This window comes from Erpetoichthys calabaricus, chromosome 14 (genome assembly GCF_900747795.2).
Source record: "Erpetoichthys calabaricus chromosome 14, fErpCal1.3, whole genome shotgun sequence".
Classification (NCBI taxonomy): domain Eukaryota; kingdom Metazoa; phylum Chordata; class Cladistia; order Polypteriformes; family Polypteridae; genus Erpetoichthys; species Erpetoichthys calabaricus.
The window spans coordinates 39,308,797-39,333,025 of NC_041407.2; the positions used below are offsets into that span (position 1 = coordinate 39,308,797).

Below are 24,229 nucleotides of genomic sequence, written 5' to 3' on the forward strand. Positions count from 1 at the left end.
CCAAGGGGAAATTCACATACTCCAGCAGCAGCATACTGATAAAAAACTTTGTATAATGTTAACGTTTACCCCCGGGGTGGAATTGAAGTGTCGCATAGTGTGGGGGAGGAACGATCTCCTCAGTTTGTCAGTGGAGCAGGACAGTGACAGCAGTCTGTCGCTGAAGCTGCTCCTCTGTCTGGAGATGATACTGTTTAGTGGATGCAGTGGATTCTCCATGATTGACAGGAACCTGCTCAGCGCCCATCGCTCTGCCACGGATGTCGAACTGTCCAGCTCCATGCCTACAATAGAGCCTGCCTTCCTCACCAGTTGGTCCAGGCGTGAGGTGTCCTTCTTCTTTATGCTGCCTCCCCAGCACACCACTGCGTAGAAGAGGGCACTCACCACAACCGTCTGATAGAACATCTGCAAAATCTTATTGCAGATGTTGAAGGACGCCAGCCTTCTAAGGAAGTATAGTCGGCTCTGTCCTCTCTTGCACAGCGCATCAATATTGGCAGTCCAGTCCAATTTATCATCCAGCTGCACTCCAGGTATTTATAGGTCTGCACCCTCTGCACACAGTCACCTCTGATGATCACGGGGTCCGTGAGGGGCCTGGGCCTCCTAAAAATCCACCACCAGCTCCTTGGTTTTGCTGGTGTTCAGGTGTAAGTGGTTTGAGTCGCACCATTTAACAAAGTCCTTGATTAGGTTCCTATACTCCTCCTCCTGCCCACTCCTGATGCAGCCCACAATAGCAGTGTCGTCAGCGAACAGCGAAGATGACGTCTATGACGGTCTACTTTAATGATTAAATAAACTACGAGGTTAAAGAAGACATTTCAAGATTAAAGATGAAATTTTCACTTTAATCACGAAATAGACCATTTCACTGTTCCCTTAATTTTTTTCTCAGTGGCTCAAATATGCTGCTGTACATTCTAATGCTGTTGTGAATGTGCAAAAAAAAAAAAAAAAAGATGGCACAGACGATGGTATATGAGACTTTTAAAATGTATTTGTGTCATTACATTGCACAATATGCGACGCTTGAATATAAAAGCACCACGAATGCATTTGTATGTCGGCATTTTGCTTCACCACATCGAACCATTCATCAAACATCGAAGTACACACATCGATCTCATCTCGGAGGATCCACAAAGTGGCTTTCTGTCACATGTAGATAGTAAACAGAGACTCTGACGTCATGTTCCAACTTGATCACACTCTAGCCCCCCGACTTTTTGCTGGTACTGCAACTCGTGCACGTGTTGCGTTAATCTCTGAGGACATGCTCAGAGGATGCACCAAATGAATGCTGGGAATGTGTGACAGCCATGATGCGTGTATGCGTATGCATTCTTAGCTTGAAGTATAAACTGGCCCTAACACAGCCACATCTCCATTTTGATTTTCCACCCCCGATCTGAAAATAAAGATTAGTGACCCCCTCACAGAGCACACCTCGTCCAGTCTTACTGCTTTAAAAAACCCTCCAAAGGAAGTGGTCACCAAACCACCAGACTTTGGCCAGACAAGGAAGAAGCTCCAGTGACCCAACACTGTGTGATTCTACATGCCACCTCAGAGATGATAAACGGGGTCACTTTATGTTGTCTATTTCTATGTGGAGGAACTCAAATTGACCACAGGGTTGTTGATTTTTTTTTTTTGTCGGTACATTGTGTTCTGTTTTGTGCTTCTTCACTTGTATGTCCTACTTCTAATCAGCACACCATCTTTGCATTTCTTTGCCCCCAGGGCACCTTCTTCTGTCCCAAAATGTGCTTACGTACCTCAGCAAAGCTGTTATAATATGAAGGGCATGATGGTTCAGGGGTTGACAACCCAGATTGCAATACTAAGTTCAGGTTCTCATTTTTTTAGTGTCTGATTGTGTCATAGTAAAACTAAACTGACACACTGGGAATGGGCTGTGACTCTGTCCGTTGTCCATTTTTTGTACATGCTAGGGCGAACTTATTACACAGCATGATGTAAACCGGCACGGCTTGGATGGTGTTTTACTTGAGCATCAGATCTCATACGTCTGCAACAGCTCATCTGACAAGAAAAATCACTACAGAAAACACTTGAATCAAGTGCGCCATCTGTATGATTTCCTCCATAATAAAAGAAAACATATAAGTACAATGCCAAAGCTTCTGTTGCCCACCCCAAGATTGGACCACCATGTCAATGGAAAGAAAAATGACAAATCTTTTAAAATGTATTTAACAATTTTATTACCATCAACATGTACTCATTAATTTTACAAACCCACTAAATCCCAGTTTCTTTCATTCTTCAATTTAGTTACCGAGAAGCCATTCATTTGTACCCATGGAAGCAGCAGGACACAGGAAACAGAAAATAAACAAGTGGAAAACAGAAAAATGTCTTTTGTGCTGCTGGTTCTTCAAGAAACCTCACACTGGACATTTGTTTGTCTTGTAATCAACATAAAAAGTACTCTCCTAATTCTAATACTTCTGCTTGCTATAGTGAGGATGGTGGGTGGATTACTTGTGAGGGGTTTTTGTGCTCCAATATAAATGCTGTTTTCTATTCGTGAAAGAGACAGGTGATTTTAGTTGTGTCTTGTTTATATGGAGCAGAACAAATTGCTAGCTTTACTTGGTTGAGCCCTACTTGGCTTTACATTCCTCGGTCACTGCAGGTTTGTCTAAACGGGATGGTGTGGAAGCAGAGAACTGTGCTCTCCAATGTTGGACATTTAGATGGAAAGACTATGGAACTGAAAAACGTGCCACCTGAACCAGTGCTGTGCTCCTGCTCAGGACCACCTCTAGACTGTGTCAGTGTCTCACAAGCCTTTTATCAGCAGCACGCCTCATTTTTTTCTTCCTTCATGAAATTTGACCACCTGTTCACACGGGCAGCCTAGAAGTATTCTTTGGGGAACAATTGATGATCTTTATTTCCCCATATTTGAGCATCTTCATTTTCAATGGACATCTAAATGTCTCCTCTTAGTGTTTACCAATCTTTTCTCGTGTTGATGTTTTATTGTTCAGTGCACCACCTTGTGATGATGTATGCTGTAAAAGGTACTACATAACCTGGAAAGAGACTGTGCAGGGCCACCTTGTCTGCAGGGTTCCATTAGTCCCAACCCAAAGGGGGAATTTCTCAGGACTTCTGCCTTGAAAGGTCTGATATAAGACCCTGCCTTTAAAGCGGTTTCCATTGGGTAATGTTGAGTCTTACAAATACTGACTTTGGTTTTGTTCCGGGGGTCTTATACTTTTTAACAAGACTACAGCATCTCCTTTATAGAACTAGGGGGCTTGAACTCAGTTTTATTTGCATATTGTCTTTATAGCACAAGCCAGACTTCCAGTAAAGCAACAAGTGGAAGTCCCACTGCTGACCACTGTGTCACTTTGCCTGTGCTCTGTACTCAGTAATGTACTACAATTAACTTCACATAAAACTCACTATAAAAATAAAGAATGGCTCATTTAAAATTTAACCTTTTTTTTTTTGTAAAATTTCACAACAATGAACTGCTGTAGAGTTGGATCATGGAGTTGCAAAAAAGTTTTTGACTCTAAAGCCTGTGACACAGAAGACCCTGCAGTATGTATTTTACTAAGATTCCTGAACAAATTTTACATTTTAAATAAGGAAACTGATCAATCATACACCCCCTGCTTCAGGCAGATAAAACTTGACCCCCCGACTAACTTGTGTTCTTTGAATGCAACACCTAGCAGCGCCTTACCAGTCACACCTGTGGCTCTGGAGCTGCGCCGGATCGAAACGTCACAGGAATAGAAAAGAGCTGTTAGGCTACAACAGGACTGAGCAGCAAAGCACAAGAGAAACTGCACTTTTCAATTCCTCTGGCTGCTTTGTCCCACCACAGGGAATTCACTGCTGCCAAAGAGCTCAGTTGGACCTGCCACTGCAAAGTGCAAGTGTCCCACTAAGGGAAATGCAGGCCTAATTAGGGATTCTCTTGGATGTTTAATGATAAACCACAGAATGGGTTCTGATGAGTGCTGCCACCATGTGATTAACCTGACTTACAAAGCAGTTACAGAATCTGAAATCAGGCAGCCATACTGGGTACACACTGCCGTCTGGTGATGGTGCCACCAACCTTACGTGACATGAGCAACTGGCACACCTTGGTCATCTGGGCACTTAATACAGGAGCAATCAAGCATTTGTAATACGTTTAATTAATTCCAAAAACCGCTGGCATTGTTCTTCTTGACTCTGTGTTGTGCAGGATGTTTGGAGGGATAACAAATGCAACAAGGAATTTACAATGCACTGGAACTAAACAGCAAGAAAAAGATAAAATTCAAGTAATGAAATAAAGGCGTGCAGTCCCAGAATAGCTGAGAAGTGTAAATCAGGTTCAGGGAGCACTTAACAAGGAACCACTTCTAATTTTACAATTCATTTATGGCCACACCTAGACTACCGTTTACTGAACCTACTGTGTAATTTTGCTTCCTTCTTTGTTTCTGGGATTCCATCTGGCTGACAACGGACTTGCTATGCAAATCTAGCTTTGCCAAGTTAATTCAGTAAGCAAGAGTCAAATATAAGAGCCGAGACCTGCACTTTGAATTTCATAGGTTGTGTTGTGCTACACTTCATTTTCTATGTAGCTTTTAAAATTTTGAGAGGTAAACACACATGAAAATTACAGAGTAACAAGAGAACAATGCATATTTGACTACATTCCTCTCCCCAGGAAATTCTGAATTCAGAAATGGAGATTTGAGAAGTACCGCTAAGGCAGGATTAGGAGGTGGGTGACACAAGGGCACAGCTGGTGACACTGCTGCCTTTCAGGATCTGAATACAAGACGGCTGCCATGTGGGTGCAGTTGAAGCCCAGTGTTACTTAAATTTCCTCCCACAGCTTGAAGTCTTGCTCTTACCTTAATGAGCGACTCCACATTTGCCTAATGTGAGTGTGTCACTGTGTGCCTTGTGTTGGTCTCAGCATTGTGACCATGCTGCTCTCCGTGATCCTGTAATGGAAAACATGGACAGGTGGGCGGATGGCAGGATTAGAAGATGGCATTGACAAACTGTGAGCGGTGCAGCCCTGCCCAATTACTGAACTGAGGTGGCAGTGGAACACAGAAACCTGTTGGGTCATTGAGATTTTCTCTGTCAATGTCAAAGTAACTATTGAAATGCTGCGCGTTATTACTGTGTAAAACAACAGCCAACCACATGGTTACTGATACTCTCGACCAGGCATTGCTACCTTCCAAAGAGGAGCACACTGCGCACAGGCTGGAATGGAGGCCAATGGTGTTAATGTAAAACATTAATGCCAAGTCCAAAATTTAGCAGCAGTCACAATGCTGTCTGACATTCTCATCTTCTCCTGTGCTCTGCTAAGCACTACAGTGCGACACAAATATGAAATGTCACCTTTGTTTCTCAAACTCTCTATGGGCAAGCAAACTTAAACTCTTGATCAAGCAAAGCACAATTATGGCACAGGTCAGTATTTACTAACCAAAAGCTACCGTGGCCAGTGGGATCCAAGTTCCAACTCTGTCTTGATTACCAATCCTTCCCCTGTGCTCAACAACTTTTTTCTTTTTGGAACCTGGAAAAATCAAGATGTGCCATCTTGAATGGAACTTTGATTCCAAAACAGTGTGAGACATATAAACTTTAAATGGAATAGTGACTTTAAAAGGCTTCCATTTTTTTTGGAACCTGGAAAAATCATGAAAGAAATTAATTTGGGGGTCAGCATGCCAACTATGTGTAGTTTGCACATCCTCCTGGTGTCTCCGTTTTCATTCCACATCCCTAAAACGCTGTTTGACCACTCTGGAGCAGACGTGCATATGAGAAGGTGGGCATGAATGTGTGCTACTCCCGCCCTGTGTGTGATCTGCTGGGACAGGCTGCTGCTCCTGTCCCTCAAATGGAAAGTTAGCTAGGAAAATAATGGATGGATGGATAAAAAAATGGTTCCCTAAATCAATATTTCAGGCCAGTCAATCCAGTGCAGGGTTCAAATCATGGATAACAGTATGAAAGACAGGCAAAGAAAATGCATTTGGTTCGCTGGGCAGAATGTCAACATTAATACGGTATGACTTACGGACATTAAGACAATGATGAACCCAATTTTTGCAGCACAGTGAGATATGAATTGTGCATGATAGTAAGAAAACAAATGCAGTTTCTATACACCTCTAATTTGTGGAAAGCCATCTGAGCTTTTCAAACACTACTATGGCTGATAATGCACATGATCTGAAGAGGACAAAACATCACAAAGGCCCTTCAGCACAAGATGATACATAAACTGTACATTTCCTGAGATACTTCACAAAAAAAACCAAGGAAACACTTGTGTCATATGTTTCAAAAAGTATAACATTACACATTTTTTTTCATTAAAATCATCATATTCTATAAAGCAATAATTGGCTGGCAATGAACATCACTGTATGAAGGATCATTATGACAGTAATACGGCAATGACAATGCAAATAACCCTGAGGCGTGGAAACGAAGCCCTCCATATCCTTGTGTGGACAGCATACTTGACTAAGCATCGTAAGTCACGTACTACAAGAGACAGAGGAAACAGAACCCTGACACTACAGAGTATTTTATTCAATTAGCCCTTAATACAACGGTAAATCATTGTTATGTTAAAATGCAGGAAATTAAAACACCTCCATTTATATTACAGGATTGTTCTTGTACATTTTAGAAAGAAGAAGAAAAATAAACAGTCTAAACGACGGCAATTCATGCATATCTTTTGTTTGACAACAAATCTATCATCCTGTTTTCACAAAAGAAAAATTAAAAAAACACAATCATGTGACTAATATACATGTAAACATTCAACTGGGCTAACAGCGTCTTCAAATGATAAAGATAAGAAGGTGTACAGGCGCTCCTCGCCACAGTCCTGAAGTGCGTGCCTTGGGTTTTTTACACTGTGTTCCTTTCATAATTTATAGATAGTGAAAGAGATAACGTTGACTGCCGTGGCATCAACAAGCCTGATGGAATGTCGTGTACACGGCGAACGCGGCTTCCTGCCTGTTTATGTGTGCCATCATGAAGTAGCACACCTGACTGTGACAGTTATTGTTTTGAGATAACAGCACGGTCTGCTGCACTGCCAGCAAATCAATTACTAAAGACTCAACCTTCTGAGATAAAGAGAGAGCAAAACTTCAGCTTTCAAACTTTCCGACTCATCACAGTTATTGAGTTTCACCACCAAAGAATAAAACAACACATCCTCACTTTTGATGAAGATTCACCAAACAAAGTGAATGGTTATTGACCATCAATGATAATTATTCATTAGTCTCTTGATTAGCTCTTCTAAATTTACCTTCTGGTTTGGTTACTTCTGCATTGATTTTAAGTAATCAGGTGAGTGTCCCTGAGCGTTCTAGCAGAATATACAGGAATTATAGAAGCTTCTACAGCTGTCCAGAATCTCCACCCTATAAAGATCCTATATCAGTAAAAATCAGTCATAGAAAAAGAAACCAAATGCAGCAAATGCCAAAAACCAAGAATACCCCCCCCCCCCCCAAATATATTTTAGTAAACACAATGATCATTAAAAAAATTATTATTCCATATTATTCCTTTTCTCTCAAGTAGTTTTCATAGAGGAAGAACAGTGGAGGAGTTAGCCAAGTCCAACGTCCAGGGACATCATAATGACAAAGCCCAATATTGAGGTCCATGACGCTATCCTTCCATTGCCACTATTTAAAAAAAAAAAAAAAAAGAACAAACACATCAGTCAGTCTTTTTGTGTTTAATTTTAGTTCATTTCTGTCTCAGGTTAATGTATACACTATATCTTTGAGACACCATTTACAGCTTTGAATGTGGACTAGAATTTAGAGCCTTCCTACATATCATCAGTGTCAACTTTCGATTTTTACCTAAGCATTACTTTTGCACAAGGATTATTTTAAAATTTCATTGGCATAAACCCCATGTGTACAGAGAATAATTACTGGGCTGCCTAAGAGCAGGAGGACAGCTTCTGCACAGTGTACACTGAGAACACCCCTTAGATTTCTTTATCCATATTCTAGCCTGCTTGTCCAGTTCAGGGTGGCCCAGATCCTGTTCCTCTCACTGGGTGCCATTTACAAATGCAAACACCCTGGGCCAATTTACAGTCGGCAATTAACCTAGCACAAGAGTTTGGAATGTGGGAGAAAACCCACACAGGCATGGGAAGAACGTTCAGTTTCTGAATAGACTAGGCTGGCATTTGGACCCAATGCTCTGGAGATGTGTGGTGGCAGCAGTGCTAACCAATGTGTGCCACCTAAGGTTTGTGGTTTTAGATTTGTTTCAAGGGTACAAGGTTGGTACTACAGTTCCAGGGCCCTGTTGGACTCCTGGCTTGCTCACTGTCGTTCTGGAGTCTGTACATTATCATTACTGTCTCTGTGTGGTGGTCACCATTATTCCCATTTTCCAAAAATGTGCATGATATATTGATTTGTCAAATTTAAATTGCTCTGTGTGAATTGTTGTGGGAGAAAGCATGTCCTTAAATCGTCTAGCATCTTTTCTAATGCTGGTTCCTGCCTTGAAGTCAATACTGCCGGAAATCCACCTATAAATGAGCATGAAAAGCAGGTTTCATAAATGGATGGATGAGAAACTAGGTATATGAACCGTCACTTAGTCTGCAGTAAGATATAGTACTAGTAATCCATATTACTAACCGAGAATGCTAAACCGGATGATGGACGCAGGCACATCCGGCAATGGGCCGTAGCTGCAAAAAGACGTACTGCGCAGGCGCAAAAACAGTCCGCGAGGGTCGGCTGAGGAGCCGAGAAAGGCGGATAGAAGAGGGCGAGAGAGGCGGACAAGACCACAGAAAAAAGGAGTGAGCACAGGAAAAATGGAGAACTGAGGCGCAAAGAGCACCGAAAAAAGGAAACGGCACGTAAAAAAGTATTCAAACGCAAGCAAAGCACGAAACACATTGCACATGAAACTAGACCCAAAAAAAAAAAAAAAAAAAAAAAAAAGAGGCTCGCGCATAACAGCAAGGCACCCCCCCCCCCCCCTACAGGCACCGGACGGGACACACACCAAGAGGGGGATTCAACAAGCCCATGGAACACAAAAAAAAGAACACAAAACCACCCCACAGACCCTACAAGCAAGGGACGGGACACACACAAAGAGGGGGATTCAACAAGACACAGGAACACAAAAAGAAAGAAGACGCTCGCGCGACAACAATCCTCAACCCCCCCCCCCCCACACACACACACATCCATAAGAAGTGACACCCAAAGCCACATATTCTAAAGTGAACATCAACACCTTCACACTAGACAGCATAGGTGTCAGCATTGGTGGATCTCCTTACAATAAAGCACTATTAACCGTTCAACTGCAGAAAAGGAAACATATTAACAGTGACTGCGATCCTCCTTATTACTTATCCATATTTCGCATGCTGAGAAAGAAACAAGTCATGAATACACGGTCACGGGTACAAAACGAAAAGGAAATGATAACAGGAACAAACACACGAACACGAAAGAAACAACAAAATAGACGGCTATGCAGCATAGGTGGATCTCATTACAATAAGGCACTATTAACCGTTCAACCGCAGAAAAGGCTCCATATTAACAGTGAGTGCAATACTCCTTATTACTTATCCATATTTCTAAAAGAAAAAATGTCTCGACTCCAAAAACGCAAAGCTCAACTAAAGCTTCTAACTAACGATGTACCTAAAAGTAAAAACTTTATGAACTGCATTAGATCCTACAATGGTTCATTTGCTTTTGCATATACCGGAGTAAATATCAGGCCACCAAAAGGCAATGGCCCATACTGCTTTCGCATATGTGCACAAATACTGCATCGCATTGGAACAGTGCACCCTGAAACAAATCAACAACGCAAATATGCACAAATCTACATCCTAGATCCACATTACGCAAACTATCAATCAAAGTACTGCATCGCAACAGGCACGGATTCAAAACAAAACACCTCCCGTCTCAGACATACGTTAATGGCAGCGAAGGCTACAACGGGCTTCTCACACAGCACAGGCAAATCGATTACAGCTCCAAAACAACACGTCCCAAATACTACACATGCAACAACGCGCCTCTCAAACGGCACAAGGAAAACATACACCAGGAAAATTCATTCGGATTAATGAATGTCATTTGCAATCATTGTCATTCAGTTCACTTCCCTGAAGAAACAACTGGCAATACAAGTAATACATTTACACGTTGTTGTCAAAAGGGTCAAATTAGACTGCCTTCTTTACATTCATATACTGAATATCTACAGAGGCTTATAACTGACGATGTACCTGAAAGTGAAATCTTTATCAACTACATTAGATCCTACAAATCGGTATCCACTATGAACATTAACGGTGGCACTGCACGTGACATCCGTCTTGAAAAAATGTTGTTTATTGATGAATGTTCAATGGCATGAAGTCACTTACTCAACACCATTCATAAACTTCTACAAACGTTTATGAATAATAATATTCGATTTGGAGGAAAGGTACTTTTATGAGGAGGAGATTTTAGACAGTGATTAGCTATTCTTCCAGATGCCATGCACTCAGCTATTGTTCAGTGCACCTTAAAATACGCAGACAATTGGCATTGCTTTCAAAAGATACAGTTAGTAAAAAAGATACGATGTCCAGAACCAGATCATAACAATTGCTTATTACAACTGAGAGATGGTACACTCACCAATACAGCTGGACTTCAGGCACATATTATTACAATTCCTCAAGCCTTTATCTGCGACAACTTAGTTACAGAGACATTTGGAACAGCAATCTCATTAGACCAAATGCCCCTTTTAACACAACGCACTATATTATGTCCAAAAAATATTAATATGGAAAACATTAATACCCAAGTCATTCCATTACTTCCTGGAGAGACACAACTCTTTCTAAGCTCTGACAAACTTGACTCTGATCACAACAATAACCATCTTAAATGACCTTACAAGTTCTGAGCTGGAATTACCTTTTACACTTAAACGGCGTGTACAAAGAAATTTTCAAATAAACCTTTACACTGTGCCACACACTTTATTGTTTGCTTTCTATTTGCATCATCTACACCGTCACACTATTCTATATCTCATTCATACATCACGCTCTTTGTCATTCCCAACACCAGGGGTTGGCGAGCGAAGCGAGCAGGGGGCGGAGCCCCCTAGTAGGGCCTAATCGGACAGATAATTACTTTTGCACTGAACAAAAAGTCAATAGACAAACATCAGAAAGTGATTTAATGTAAAAAAAAAAAAAAAACAAGAAATTTTATAGGCTTGGTTTTAGGCTCTTTGGCTTATAATAACACATTATACTCAGAACAAAGGAAGTCTTAGAAAGGACTAGATGTAAGACATATATGTCTAAATAAAACGCTCTTTCTAATACCTTAAAATGTATATTTTTCCACAATGTGTGTGTGTAAACAAATAATGTACACTATATGACCAAAAGTATGTGAACACCCCTCCAAATTATTGAGTTCAGAAGTTCAAGCTGCACCCCCAGACACATAAAATCAGCACACAGCCATGTAATCCCCATTGACCAGCATTAGTAGTACAATGGGTAACACTAAGGAGTGCAGTGACTTTGAAAGTGGCACTGTCATAAAATGCCACCTTTGTCACAAACCAAATGCATGAAATTTCTGCTCTGCTGGGTCTGCCCTGGTCAACTTTAGGTGCTATTATTGTGAAGTGGAAGCATCAAGAAGCAACAACAGCTCAGTCATGAAGTGGTAGGCCACACAAACCCACAAAGTGGAGTCGCTGAGTGGTGAAGCACTTAAAATCACCTAGTCTATGTTGCATCACACGGAGTTCTAAACTGTCTCTCCAAGCATAAAAAATGTGCCGTTATAGGAGATGGACGTCTGAAGCAGAGCTCCGCTTGCAGCGGCTTTAATTTCCCACGTATTTCATATTGTTTAGAGGTATCCTGTATTTAACCCGACCAAGGAACTTCCACTACAATATACAAGCATGAGTAACAAGAAGAAAAGTCAGAAAGAACCGGAAAAGAAACTTAAAGCTGCTTCAAAGTCTGGACAGACATCCGGCCCGAGTATAAGGTATGGCCTCTCGGAAACTGACTTGGAACAGGCAAACGAAGGTGCAGATCTCCTGGGACCCCGCTCCATTGTTTCGTCTCCAGTCGAGAGTGAAAACGGGAGCGAAGGTGCAAGTGATACAGGTGATACATGTCGCGCTGGATCGCCGATTTCTGAGGTTCATTCGAGACTAGAAAAGGTCCTGCGGGATGTGCTTTCATCTACTCATTGCGAGCCTGCAGCACCTGCTGTAACAGGAGCTGCACTTCCACTCGCAGAGCATGAAATCCGAAGCGAACTGTCCGAACTGAAAGAGATGATTGCTACACTGGCTACGGCCATAAATGAGCTTAAGAAGGAAAACAAGAATGATCTTATGAAGTCTAACATTGAGCTTAAGAAGGATAACAAAGACCGGGAAACGCGTCTATTTAAACGTTTTGACGTGAACTTTAAAGGCATGTTTGAGAAATTAGAAGAACATATCGAAGAAAATAGATTCAAACTGAAAACGCTTACTGACCAGATTAAAGACGCTACAGATCAGCTGGATGACGTTAAGCAGGCATTCATGGCTCGAGTTGAAACAGCGGAACAATTGGCGTCTAACGCCGATGAAAAAGCCACAGCTGCGAATTCTGAATGCAAAAAACTCGGAGACAGAATTGCGGCCCTGGAAGATGGGCATAGAAGAAATAATATAAGAATTGAGGGTATACCTGAGAAACGAGAAAGCTCAAGCCCAATGAAATTTGCTGTAGAATTACTGTCTAAAATAATTGGAGATGATTTTAAACTCGACATTGAAATAGCAGCGGCTTATCGCACAAACAGGCCTAGCACCTTTAAACCTAGGTCTTTTATTGTCCGCTTCGAGCGACTACGATGTAAGCTTGATGTGATGGCACTTCTCAGACACAAGCAAGAAATTATCTTTGAAAATAATCTTATTCGTATTTTCCCCGACTTCTCACCATCAACAGCTGCAAAACGTGCAGCCTACTCTGACATTAAAAAGCTGCTACGGGAAGCCGATATCAAATACAGCCTCTTGTATCCCGCCAAACTGAAAGTGGAAGTTCAAGATCAATATTATATGTTTTCAAGCAAAGAAGCAGCCAAAAAGGAATTAAGAAGCTGTTTCCGACACTCTTTTGAAAGTTAATAAGGAGCCGTATTCTATCAAGGCATGGGAAGGACCTGTCATATGCTCTCTGGATCCACGTTTAAAGAGACTGGTATTATAATTATACATCCTTTTCTTTATCTGGACATTATATGTTTATGTCTTAATCAGAGTTATAGACGTGAGTGTGGAAGTAATTAAAGTAGGATTTTTTTTTTTTTTTACCTTAAAGTAGACTGTTTAACATCATACACTTGGTTTATTGCTATTTATACTATTCATACTATTACATTATATTATTATAGTAGGAATTACCATGTTTATCTTAGACTACTTTTTAAAATCATTCCCAGGGTTCATTATTTTTTTGATTTTAATATTTTAATTTTTAAAATTGCTGAAGATTATTTTAAGTTTAGATTGTTAATGATTATATTTTCGGCAGATAGTATTAAGAATTCAGCTGCAATAGATATCTCTTTGTTTTAATTCTCTAAGGCCGCTACAGGGTGGTGTTTGTTTTGTTTTGGACGTGCTCTGTCTCTTCGTATGTCAGAGGACCGGGACATCGTGAAGTAGGATCTAGCCTCATGTGGGGAGGCAAAATGGGGGGGTGGGGGGATAAAGGGGGGAGAGAAGGAGAGCAGGCTATATCTAATCTATTCTTCTAATCCCTATAACTATAAATATCAATGCAACAATAGACTAAAATGCAGTAACTCATGGGGAAATTTTAAACTAAGATTGAAACTGCCTCATTACCAGCTAAGACTATAAAATGACATTAAAAACTCAGATTCAATGTCTCCATGATGGGACAGTTAACTTTGTGAGCTGGAATGTTAAAGGCCTGAATCATGAATTAAAGAGAAAGAAAGTATGCTCTCACCTAACAGGCTTAAACGCTAAAATAGTATTTTTACAGGAGACCCACTTACTAAGCAAAGATCAGTTCAGACTACAAAAAGACTGGACTGGCCAAATGTTCCATTCTAGCTTTATAAAGAAAACTAGAGGGGTGGGAATTCTCATACACAGAATAATTCCATTTGTAGCATCAGATGTAGTATCGGACCCTGAAGGGAGATATGTGATGGTCACGGGCAACTTATATAACAGTAAAATGATTTTGATAAATGTTTATGCACCCAATGCTGATAATAAGGAATTCATGCAAAATCTATTTGCATCCATTCCCAATGTGAACACTCATAAAATTATAATGGCTGGGGACTTTAATTGTGTTTTAAATCCACTCTTAGATAGGACTCCTGTGTCAGGGGGGACGATATCTAATACTGCGAAGACAATTACACAGTTTTTAAATGATCACAACTTATCAGACCCCTGGAGGTTTCTTAACCCAAACTCAAGAACATATTCGTTCTACTCACCAGTGCATTATGGCTACTCAAGAATTGATTATTTTTTTATTGATAATAATTTCTTGTCTACAATTAAATCATGCAAATATGACACAATTGTTATCTCCGACCATGCACCTCTAGTCTTGGAGCTAAAATCAATAAGCCCCTCACACTCACCTCGCAGATGGCGCCTTAACCCTCTTCTATTAGCACACGAGAACTGCACAGAATTTATATCCAAACAAATCAGCTTCTTCCTAGAGACAAACACGCCCACAGAGGTTTCTGCAGGAACACTCTGGGAAACTCTAAAGGCCTTCTTAAGAGGACAGATTATTTCATTTGTTTCCCACAGAAATAAATTAGAAACCAAGAAAATATCAGAGCTAAGAAGCAAAATTACTAGAATAGATGAAGAACAAGCCAGGTGTCCAAGCGAAGCTCTCCACAAGAAAAGGCAGGCCCTGCACACAGAACTTAACATCTTAACAACTAAAGAAACTGAACAACTTATTTATAAGTCTAGACATCATTACTATGAACACGGAGAAAAAGCTAATAAGCTTTTAGCTCAACAAATTCACAAACAAGAAGTTCGCAATGCAATACCAGTAATTACCAACACGAATGGAGAAGAAATTATAGACCATAAAAATATAATGCACACATTTAGAGATTATTATAAATCCTTATATTCTACTGAGCTCAAAGAAGACAACACACAATCTAATGCATTTCTGGATACATTACAGACACTGCAAATAGATGCTGTAAGTGCTGAGGAACTGGATAAACCTCTAACGCTAACAGAATTACTAGATGCTATAAAGTCATTACAAAGCGGGAAATCAGCAGGCCCTGATGGTTACCCCGTAGAATTTTATAAGAAATTCTCAACTCAGCTAGCTCCCCTCTTATTGGCAACATTTACAGAAGCTAGAGACAACCAAATACTACCTCAAACATTTCGACAAGCATTAATCACCATCTTTCCTAAACAAAATAAGGACTTGTTACAATGTGCATCATACAGACCAATTTCACTCCTGAATAATGATGTTAAGATACTTTCAAAAATTCTAGCTAGAAGGATGGAGAAAGTGCTGCCCTCGGTAATATCACAGGATCAAACTGGATTTATTAAAGGCCGACGTCTATCTCCAATCTCCGACGCTTGTTTAATGTTATATATTCACCAGCAAAATCAAACACCCCAGAGATATTACTATTATTAGACGCAGAAAAAGCATTTGATATGATTGAATGGAACTACCTTTTCACTGCATTGGAGAAATTTGGGTTTGGCCCGAATATTTCTGCATGGATCAAACTACTGTATACCAATCCAGAAGCTTCAGTTTGTATTAATAACATTTGCTCAGACTACTTTAAGCTAGAACGTGGCACCAGACAAGGATGTCCCTTGTCACCATTGCTGTTTGCAATCGCCATTGAACCACTGGCGGTTCACTGCCGAAATTCTTATCAGATAAAGGGGATTGTCAGAGAAGGACTGGAACAGAAAATTTCTCTATATGCAGATGATATGGTTTTATATATATCAGACCCAGAAAACACTGTCCCTGCAGTTCTAACAGCACTAACAGAATTTCAAAAGATTTCTGGTCTTAAAATTAATCTGAATAAAAGTATACTATTTCCAGTGAATTCACAAGCATATAATATCAGATTGGACACCCTACCTTTTACCATAGCAGATCAGTTTAAATACCTAGGGGTAATTATCACAAGTAAACATAAAGCTCTTTATCAACAAAATTTTGCCGTCTGTATGGAAAAAATTAAGCAAGACCTGGATAGATGGTCAACCCTTCATCTCACTCTAGCCGGAAGAATTAACACTGTTAAGATGAATATCCTTCCTAAACTTCTTTTTTTATTTCAAAACATTCCAATATATATCAAAAAATCATTTTTTAAACAGTTAGATTCAACAATAACCTCATTCATTTGGAACTCAAAACACCCACGTATCCGAAGAGCGACCCTACAAAGACCTCAGGCAGAAGGTGGCATGGCTTTACCTAATTTTCAGTTTTATTACTGGGCAGCAAACATACAAGCCATAAAAACCTGGACACAAATAAATGAACATACACAGGCTTGGTCGGCAATAGAAATAAATTCCTGTAGTACTTCTTTATACTCTCTGCTCTGCTCTCCAATAAATACAAGTTATCGCAAATATACTAATAACCCAATTGTGCTTTACTCACTTAGAATATGGAACCAAATCAGAAAGCATTTTAAGATGGAATATCTTTTATCGGTGGCACCTCTGCAAGAAAACCACCTCTTTCAACCCTCGTAAACATATCCAGTTTTTAATACTTGGAAAAGTTTTGGGATTAAAATGCTCAGAGATCTTTATATAGACAACATACAGTATTTGCATCTTTTGAACAATTACGTTCAAAATTCAACCTCCCAGCTACACATTTCTTTCACTATCTTCAAATTAGAAATTTTGTTAAACAGAAATTGCCCGATTTTCCCCACCTTGCACCCTCCACAATGCTGGAAAAAATACTGCTCAATGCCGAGGAATTAAACACCATTTCCGCATTATATAAAATCCTATTAGAGTCCCTACCTTTCAAAGATCCAAGAGGACATTGGGAAGAAGAACTCTTAATCAATATATCAGAAAAGGAGTGGAAGGTAGCAAAGCAGAGAATTCACTCGAGCTCCATATGCGCAAAGCACAGAATTATTCAACTAAAAGTTATGTATCGAGCTCATCTCTCTCGCTTAAAACTGTCCAAAATGTTTCCAGGGCAAGATCCAACCTGCGAACGCTGCAACCAAGCTCCTGCCTCACTGGGTCACATGTTCTGGGTCTGCACCAAATTAACATCATTTTGGACAAAAATTTTTAAGTGCCTTTCAGACAGCCTTGGGGTCACAATCCCTCCTAACCCATTAACAGCTGTGTTTGGTGTTCTTCCAGACGGACTTGAAGTAGAAAAGGACAAGCAAACGGTAATTGCATTCACTACACTTTTGGCACACAGACTCATTCTGTTAAATTGGAAGAATCCTAACTCTCCTCTGATAAGTCAGTGGGAAACCGATGTTTTATATTATTTGAAATTGGAAAAAAATCTAATTCTCAGTTAGAGGATCTGTACAAAATTTTTTCAAAACCTGGCAGGATCTGATCAATATTATTTTAGAATAAGAGAAACAACCATTACCGCATTTAACTCCCTTCTCTATCTCTTATTTACATATATATTTATTTCTCCCTTTCGTTTGCTTAATGTTGTCTTATTAAAAAGCCCTAAGCAATTCTCCTTTAGCTAAGCTCTCCTTCTCAGGGGTGGGGTTTGATTTGTTTTTAATTTGTTTGGTTATAAATTGATCTGTTTGTATGGAATGCTTACAATAAAAATTAATAAAATATAGAAATGAAATGTGAAAAAAAAAAAAAAAAATGTTCCTTCAGAGCTTCATGAAATTTCCAAGGCCGAGCAGGTGCACACAACACTAAAAGCCTTGGCTGCACTTGTGTAAGGTATGCCGCCATTGGACTCTGGCGCAATGGAAACATGACCTCTGGAGCGATGAATCATGCTTCACTATGTGACGGTCTGATGGATAAATCTGGTTTTAATAAAGAACACTATCTTCTGGACTGCATTGTGCCTACTGTAAAGTTTGGTGCAGGAGGGATAATGGTCTGGGGTGTTTTCAGGGGTTGGAACCTTGGTTCCAATGAGGGGGTACTGTTAATGTCTCAGTGTACAAAGTGTCATACATGGCTGGGGGTCAGACCCGGCCGGGACGCCTGAAAGGACTGGGTCGTGGCGTATTTGTCCTCTGGGCCACGAGGGGGCAACCGCCCTGGAGTAGAAGAGGCCCACGGAAGGGGAGCAGGGAGGCTCAAGACCGTTGGGGTCTCTGGTCACCGCCAGGGGGCGCCCCGAGCCTCATGGAGCCTGGGACTTATTTACTTCCGCCACAACCATTGAGGACGATCCTTCCAGGGTCACCCGGAGTGCTTTCGGGTGCTCTCCTGATGCTTCTGCCACACCAGGACGTGACGTCAGGTAAAGCACCTGGAGCTCATCCGGGTGAGGATAAAGGGGGCCGCCTCCCTCCAATCAACGAGCTGGAGTTGGGAGCAGGAGCAGGACGAAGCTCCTGGAGAGAGTGCAGGTGACCCAGGGACAAGGAGAGAGAAGGCCCAGGAGAAGGGAGACTGGGGCTAGAAGCACATTGTGAGTTGTGCGGGACTGTGAGTTGTGTTGTGTGGAAGACAATAAAGAGTGTAATTTGGATAAAGATGTGGTCTCCGACTGGTGGTGTCCGGGCAAATATCACAAAAGACATTTTAGACAATTATGTGCTTCCAACTTTGTGGCAACAGTTAGGGGAAGGTCCTTTTCTGTTCCTCCATAACTATGCCCCTTTTCACAAAGCCAGGTCCATAAAAATGTGGAGGAACTCAAGTGGCCTACACAGAGGCTTGACCTCAACCCTACTGAATACCTTTAGGATGAATTAGAATGCTGACTGCGAGCAATCATTTTGGTCATATGGTGCTAAAATTATAAATATACTCACACATACACACTACTGGTCAAAAGTTTTAGAACATCCCAGTTTTTCTTCTAATTTAATTGGCCTAAATGCAATGAATGACCTAAAATTGTGAAAAGATAAGCATTAAACTGCCAGAGGTTTAAATTTAAAGTTTAGGGTAGCAAAAACTAAAAAAAAGGAAATTTCAGAATATTAGAAATGGGTCTATAGCCTACAGATGTTCTGCAGCAATTAAAGTAAATTAGGCCTTGTAAGATGAAGCAAACAATTTGCACAGTTGTCCCAAATTTTGGTGATTATTTAAAAACACTGCCTGTCTTAAAGCAGAGTTGGAACAGACTGTGTCAGTACACCTTCGGAAGTACTACTTGGACAATACTCCAGTTATAATGCAAAGAAAACAGCAATTAACAAATGAAATGAGACAGAATATTATTACCCTTAGAAGTGTAGGTCTTTCATTTAAATAAACTGCAAAAAAATCAAAGTGTCAGTGCATATAGTGTCCTGGAAACTGGAAGAAACTCTGATAGGAAGAGATCTGGCACACCCAAAGTCACAAAGCAAATTTCTGAGGGTAAGCAGCCTGTGTGACAGGTGCCTCACAACACAACAGTTTCAAACACAGCTTAACAGTGGCCAAAAAAAGCAAGTCTCAGTTTCTGCTGTGAAGAGGAGACATTATGTTGCAGGTCTGACGGGGTGAGTGGCAGTAAGTGCTACTGCTCTTCTGTGTCCAGTGAAGAACCAGACTACCATGGCAATTCATGGCTGCTTGCCCTAAAAATAGAAAGGAGTCTTTTTCCAGTCAGCTGTCTAATTCTAGTGTCCTTGGGTAACTACTTCCAGGAAATTCTTTGCCATAACAAGGCTTAACGTCCCATGATTGCTCCTGTCTATCTACATTAACATATGAAGAGGCTTCATGTTAACTATTGTGTTTTTTTGTTCTTTCTTTTCAGTTCTGAAGGCAAATCACTTCCTGCAGATGTACATGAAATTCCTGACCCCATGACTCACCTAGTTTGTGCTTCAGGAATGATGTCATCCATTACCACATAGACCATGGCTCCTGCAGCAAAGGCCAGTGCGTAGGGTAAAAGTGGCTCAGCCAAAACCACTGCAATGGCACCTACTATCCCAGCCACAGGTTCTACCATCCCACTCAGCTGCCCATACCTGAAGAAAGAGAGGCAGAGAAAGAGAAAAGTCTGGTTAGAGTCAGAGCTATCAGCTGCCTTCTGTTCAGCACAAACACAACATTTGCTGCCTTAAAAAGGCAAACAGGATCATTGAAGACCTCGGCCATGCTACAGAGAGCTTCACAGATTCCTTTCATACTCCTACCATCTTGCAAATGGCAGTGGAGCACGGCACTCACGTCTGTTCATTTAGGGACAGTGTCAGTCCACATGCCATAAGGTTTCTGAACAGTCAGTCAAAAGATTTCAACTGTGTCCTGGATAATGGACTATCTGTCTGGCAGACCAGAGTTTGTGAGACTCAAATACTGCATCTCTGATATGGAAGTGAGCAACAATGGAGCACCACAAGGAATAGTCCTGTGTCTTTTTCTCTTCACACCTCCAACTATAACTATAACACTACGTCATGTCACTTGTAGAAATTCTCAGATGATTCTGTACGTATGGTGTATACTGATAAAGGGGATGAGACACAGAAGAGGAGTCAGGAGGAGAAGTTTGTTTCTGGGTATGAAGAGAATTGTCTGCATCTTAACATCAGTAAATCTAACGAACTGGGGGCTCATGTATAAACGGTGCATACACACAGAAATATTGCGTACGAATGTTTCCACGCTCAAATCGCGATGTATAAAACCTAAACTTGGTGTAAAGCCACGCACATTTCCACGGTACCTCATACCCTGGCGTACGCAAGTTCTCCTCTTGGTTTTGCAGACTGGTGGCACCCAGCATCAAAGCAGTGCTACTGTTCCTGTGTGGTTACCCTTTCTTTCTTAGAGCCACATTCCTGACGCAGCTTTATAAATACACTGAAACTAACTGCATATTGTTTATTAGTGTAATGCATCTGATTGTAATTAACCTGTAACAATATACAGTAATGGTCCAGGGAATAGCCACAGTATTCCAAATACCATAACTGCTTTAGCATTGTTACTCTCACTGCACCTTCTTCTTCTTCTTTCAGCTGCTCCCGTTAAGGGTTGCCACAGCGGATCATCTTTTTCCATATTACGCTCACTGCACCACTCGGTGTATTTATATCACTGTATCTGAGTTTGGAATTACAGCAGCAGCTGATTGGAAAGAGAATTATCGGTATACAGCATCAAAGCACACGCTGCCTCAGCCACAGCAAAACGCTTCAGAGCCTTTCCTGTACGGACCTCGCGGTTCATCCCAAGAACTTTAAACACACTCAATCAGTCCATCAAGTGCTCCTTGTAGAACTGTTTGTACTTATAAGTACAATTACCTCACTGTAAACTTGCACTACAGTTATAATATTGCACAACCTGCGCCACTTTATAAAGCGTGTATTTACATATGATGACGATATCATTTTTAAGATGAAATGCAGCAAAATATGTTGATTATATTATACAGATAAAACTTTAACTTCATTTAAATAATCTATATTGTTAATAATTAAACATGCGAGGACACGGTGCCGCAGCATGGATTGTTCCCACCTTGTGCTGTATTCTTGCTGGGATGGCGCAACACTGGAAGGATAGATGGATAGAATAATTAAACACGTACTACGAAGATATTTCAATGTTCCTTAAACGTTTTGAAGAATCGTCATTCTAAGTTTACAGATTGCTTAATGTCTATTACAGAGCTGATTGTGTGGTGATTGAGTATTTGGAGAAAGAAAAGTAAGGACAGGAATTGGAGGTTAGTATGTTTGAAAGAGACAGTACTGCTGCAATAAATTATTTCATCGAAGGTCGCGCATGGCGCAGCAAGCATCTTGTGTGAGACATGAACAATCACTGCACCACTGTGTTCCCATGTTTAATAACATGCTTTCATTCCTATCATCATGAAAAAGATATCATGTATACATCTCAGTATTTTAATTATTCAGAGAGCTGTAATATTACGAATGTAATGGATTCTGTGTCCTGTCGGAGGAAGAGAAAGCCCAGAAGCACATAGTGATTCACCCACACAGAGCACATAGAAGATCAAATACAAAACAAAGCATTTAACATGCTACTTTTGTTACGATGGGATTTGAGAAACTACTAAATTAAACAATTTTAAGAAGAAGTTTATCATGTTCTGCTTTAATGACAAAATAAACTTTGTGATTACAGTAGAAATTATGAGATTAAAGTTGACATTTCGAGCTTTTTCCCCCACTGTGTGCCTATTTTTTTTCTCTGTACCCTAATAAGCTTTCATATGACACTCAGATGGTGGGCTACGACTCGCCTTTTCACGGCGACTTTGATATATGTGTTATAATATGTTTGTTATAATATTAAGTTTAATAAGTTTAATGTCACTGTCTCTGTACACACTATTATGGATTCATTCATACAGGCAGACCAAGTATGGTACGCAGGGGCTCAGCATTTAGAATTGCCAAGCCAAGCACAAGATTAGATAGCAAAAAGACAACTGGAGAATTGAATAGTCAGCCTAAAGACAGACTAGTATATTTCTGTCCTCTGTCAGCACAAAATCCTCTTTCCTTGTTGGGAGAATGAGAACTGCATGTAGGCATTGTGCTATTCCTGTATTTTTGAAGGTGGGGGTTTGAGTCCTTTCCTGTCCTTGTTTGGATCCAGAGAAAGAGCCTGCACGTGGAGCAACCAGTATATAAGGATGGACCTATGGCCAACACACTTTGAAGCTAATGGGCGGAAGACTATGTCCTCTGTCTGGAAAATCCTTTCAGCATGGCGATGAAAGATGGCAGGCTGCATAGATCAAGACTCCCACATTCTTGATAGAGTCTGTCATAAGCTTCCCGTCTGTAATACCGCGTAAGCCGGTATTAAACAAAGCTAAGTTATTCTTATACTTCTCATGTAATCTTGTAACCGCCATATTGCATGCTGGTGGGGGGAATAACACCTTTTTAATTTATAATTATTTAAATTCAGGTTAATTAATATGCCGCTATTGAAAAGAACACATTTCCGGAGAGCTAATGCCTCTTAAGGAAACAATATGACAACTTCTTTTTTATTTCGGGCACTGTGCGACTTTGTGAACTTGAGCTTTCGAGTTTCTCCGACACTATATGTCACTCGATCAACTTCCTGTTGTTGATTATATCACTGTTTAAACCAACAAATAGTAAGTTTTTCCTTGCCTCCACTTGGTATTCGCTGAAATTCTTCTATTTTCCCCTGTGCTTTTCCCATTGTCTTTTCACAGAGTGCTGAGCTTAAGGGCTATTTATATTGATTTGCATATTCAAAGAGGCATAATTCTGGGAGGAGTTGGGGTGGGGCAGCAGGCACGTGCACATGTATTACTTTCACGCTGATTGGGATTTATGTAGCGGAAGAACGTGGAAGTTGTCGAAAGCACAGATTTATGCATCTGGATTTTTCTGTGCATATGAACATTCCCGCTTTGTGCTTACGCCATGTTATAGTGTGAAATCTACGCACAGCGTTATACATGAGGCCCCTGGTGTTTGACTTTCATCACACCAAAGAACCTCCATGTCCAATCACTATTCAGAAAGTGGATGTTGAGGGGGTCCACATTAATGACAGGCTAGATTGGTTTCAAAACACAGAGGGGTTATTTAAGAAAGTGTAGGCTTTTTAGCTTAGGAGATTATGTTTCTTTAATGTGGGAAGTGACATCCTTCACATCTTCTACAACTCTGTGATGGCCAGTGCAATTTTCCACACTATGGTGTGATGGGCTGGTAATGTCACTTCAAGACAGACCCACCAAATCAATAAGCTAATTAAAAGGGCAAGCTCTGATTTCATTACAAAACATTACACAACCACTCTAGATAAGTATCTGCCTGTATTTCTCAGCATTGAGAACACCATTAATCCTGAC

At 40.6% G+C, this 24,229-nt stretch overlaps 1 protein-coding gene across 2 annotated transcripts in view; it reads right to left on the reverse strand.

Annotated features, from left to right (window-relative positions):
• Nucleotides 1–2,023: 2,023 nt before the first annotated feature.
• LOC114665083 (zinc transporter ZIP11-like) overlaps nt 2,024–24,229 on the reverse strand; it is a 1,034,136-nt gene continuing 1,011,930 nt past the window's right edge. For both annotated transcript variants that reach the window (XM_051936341.1, XM_051936342.1), the window contains 2 exons: nt 20,217–20,375; nt 2,024–7,751 (listed from right to left, as the gene is read on the reverse strand). In XM_051936341.1, coding sequence (XP_051792301.1) covers nt 7,673–7,751; nt 20,217–20,375 — 238 coding nt within the window. In that variant the 3' untranslated portion in view covers nt 2,024–7,672. The remainder of the gene's footprint in view (nt 7,752–20,216; nt 20,376–24,229) is intronic.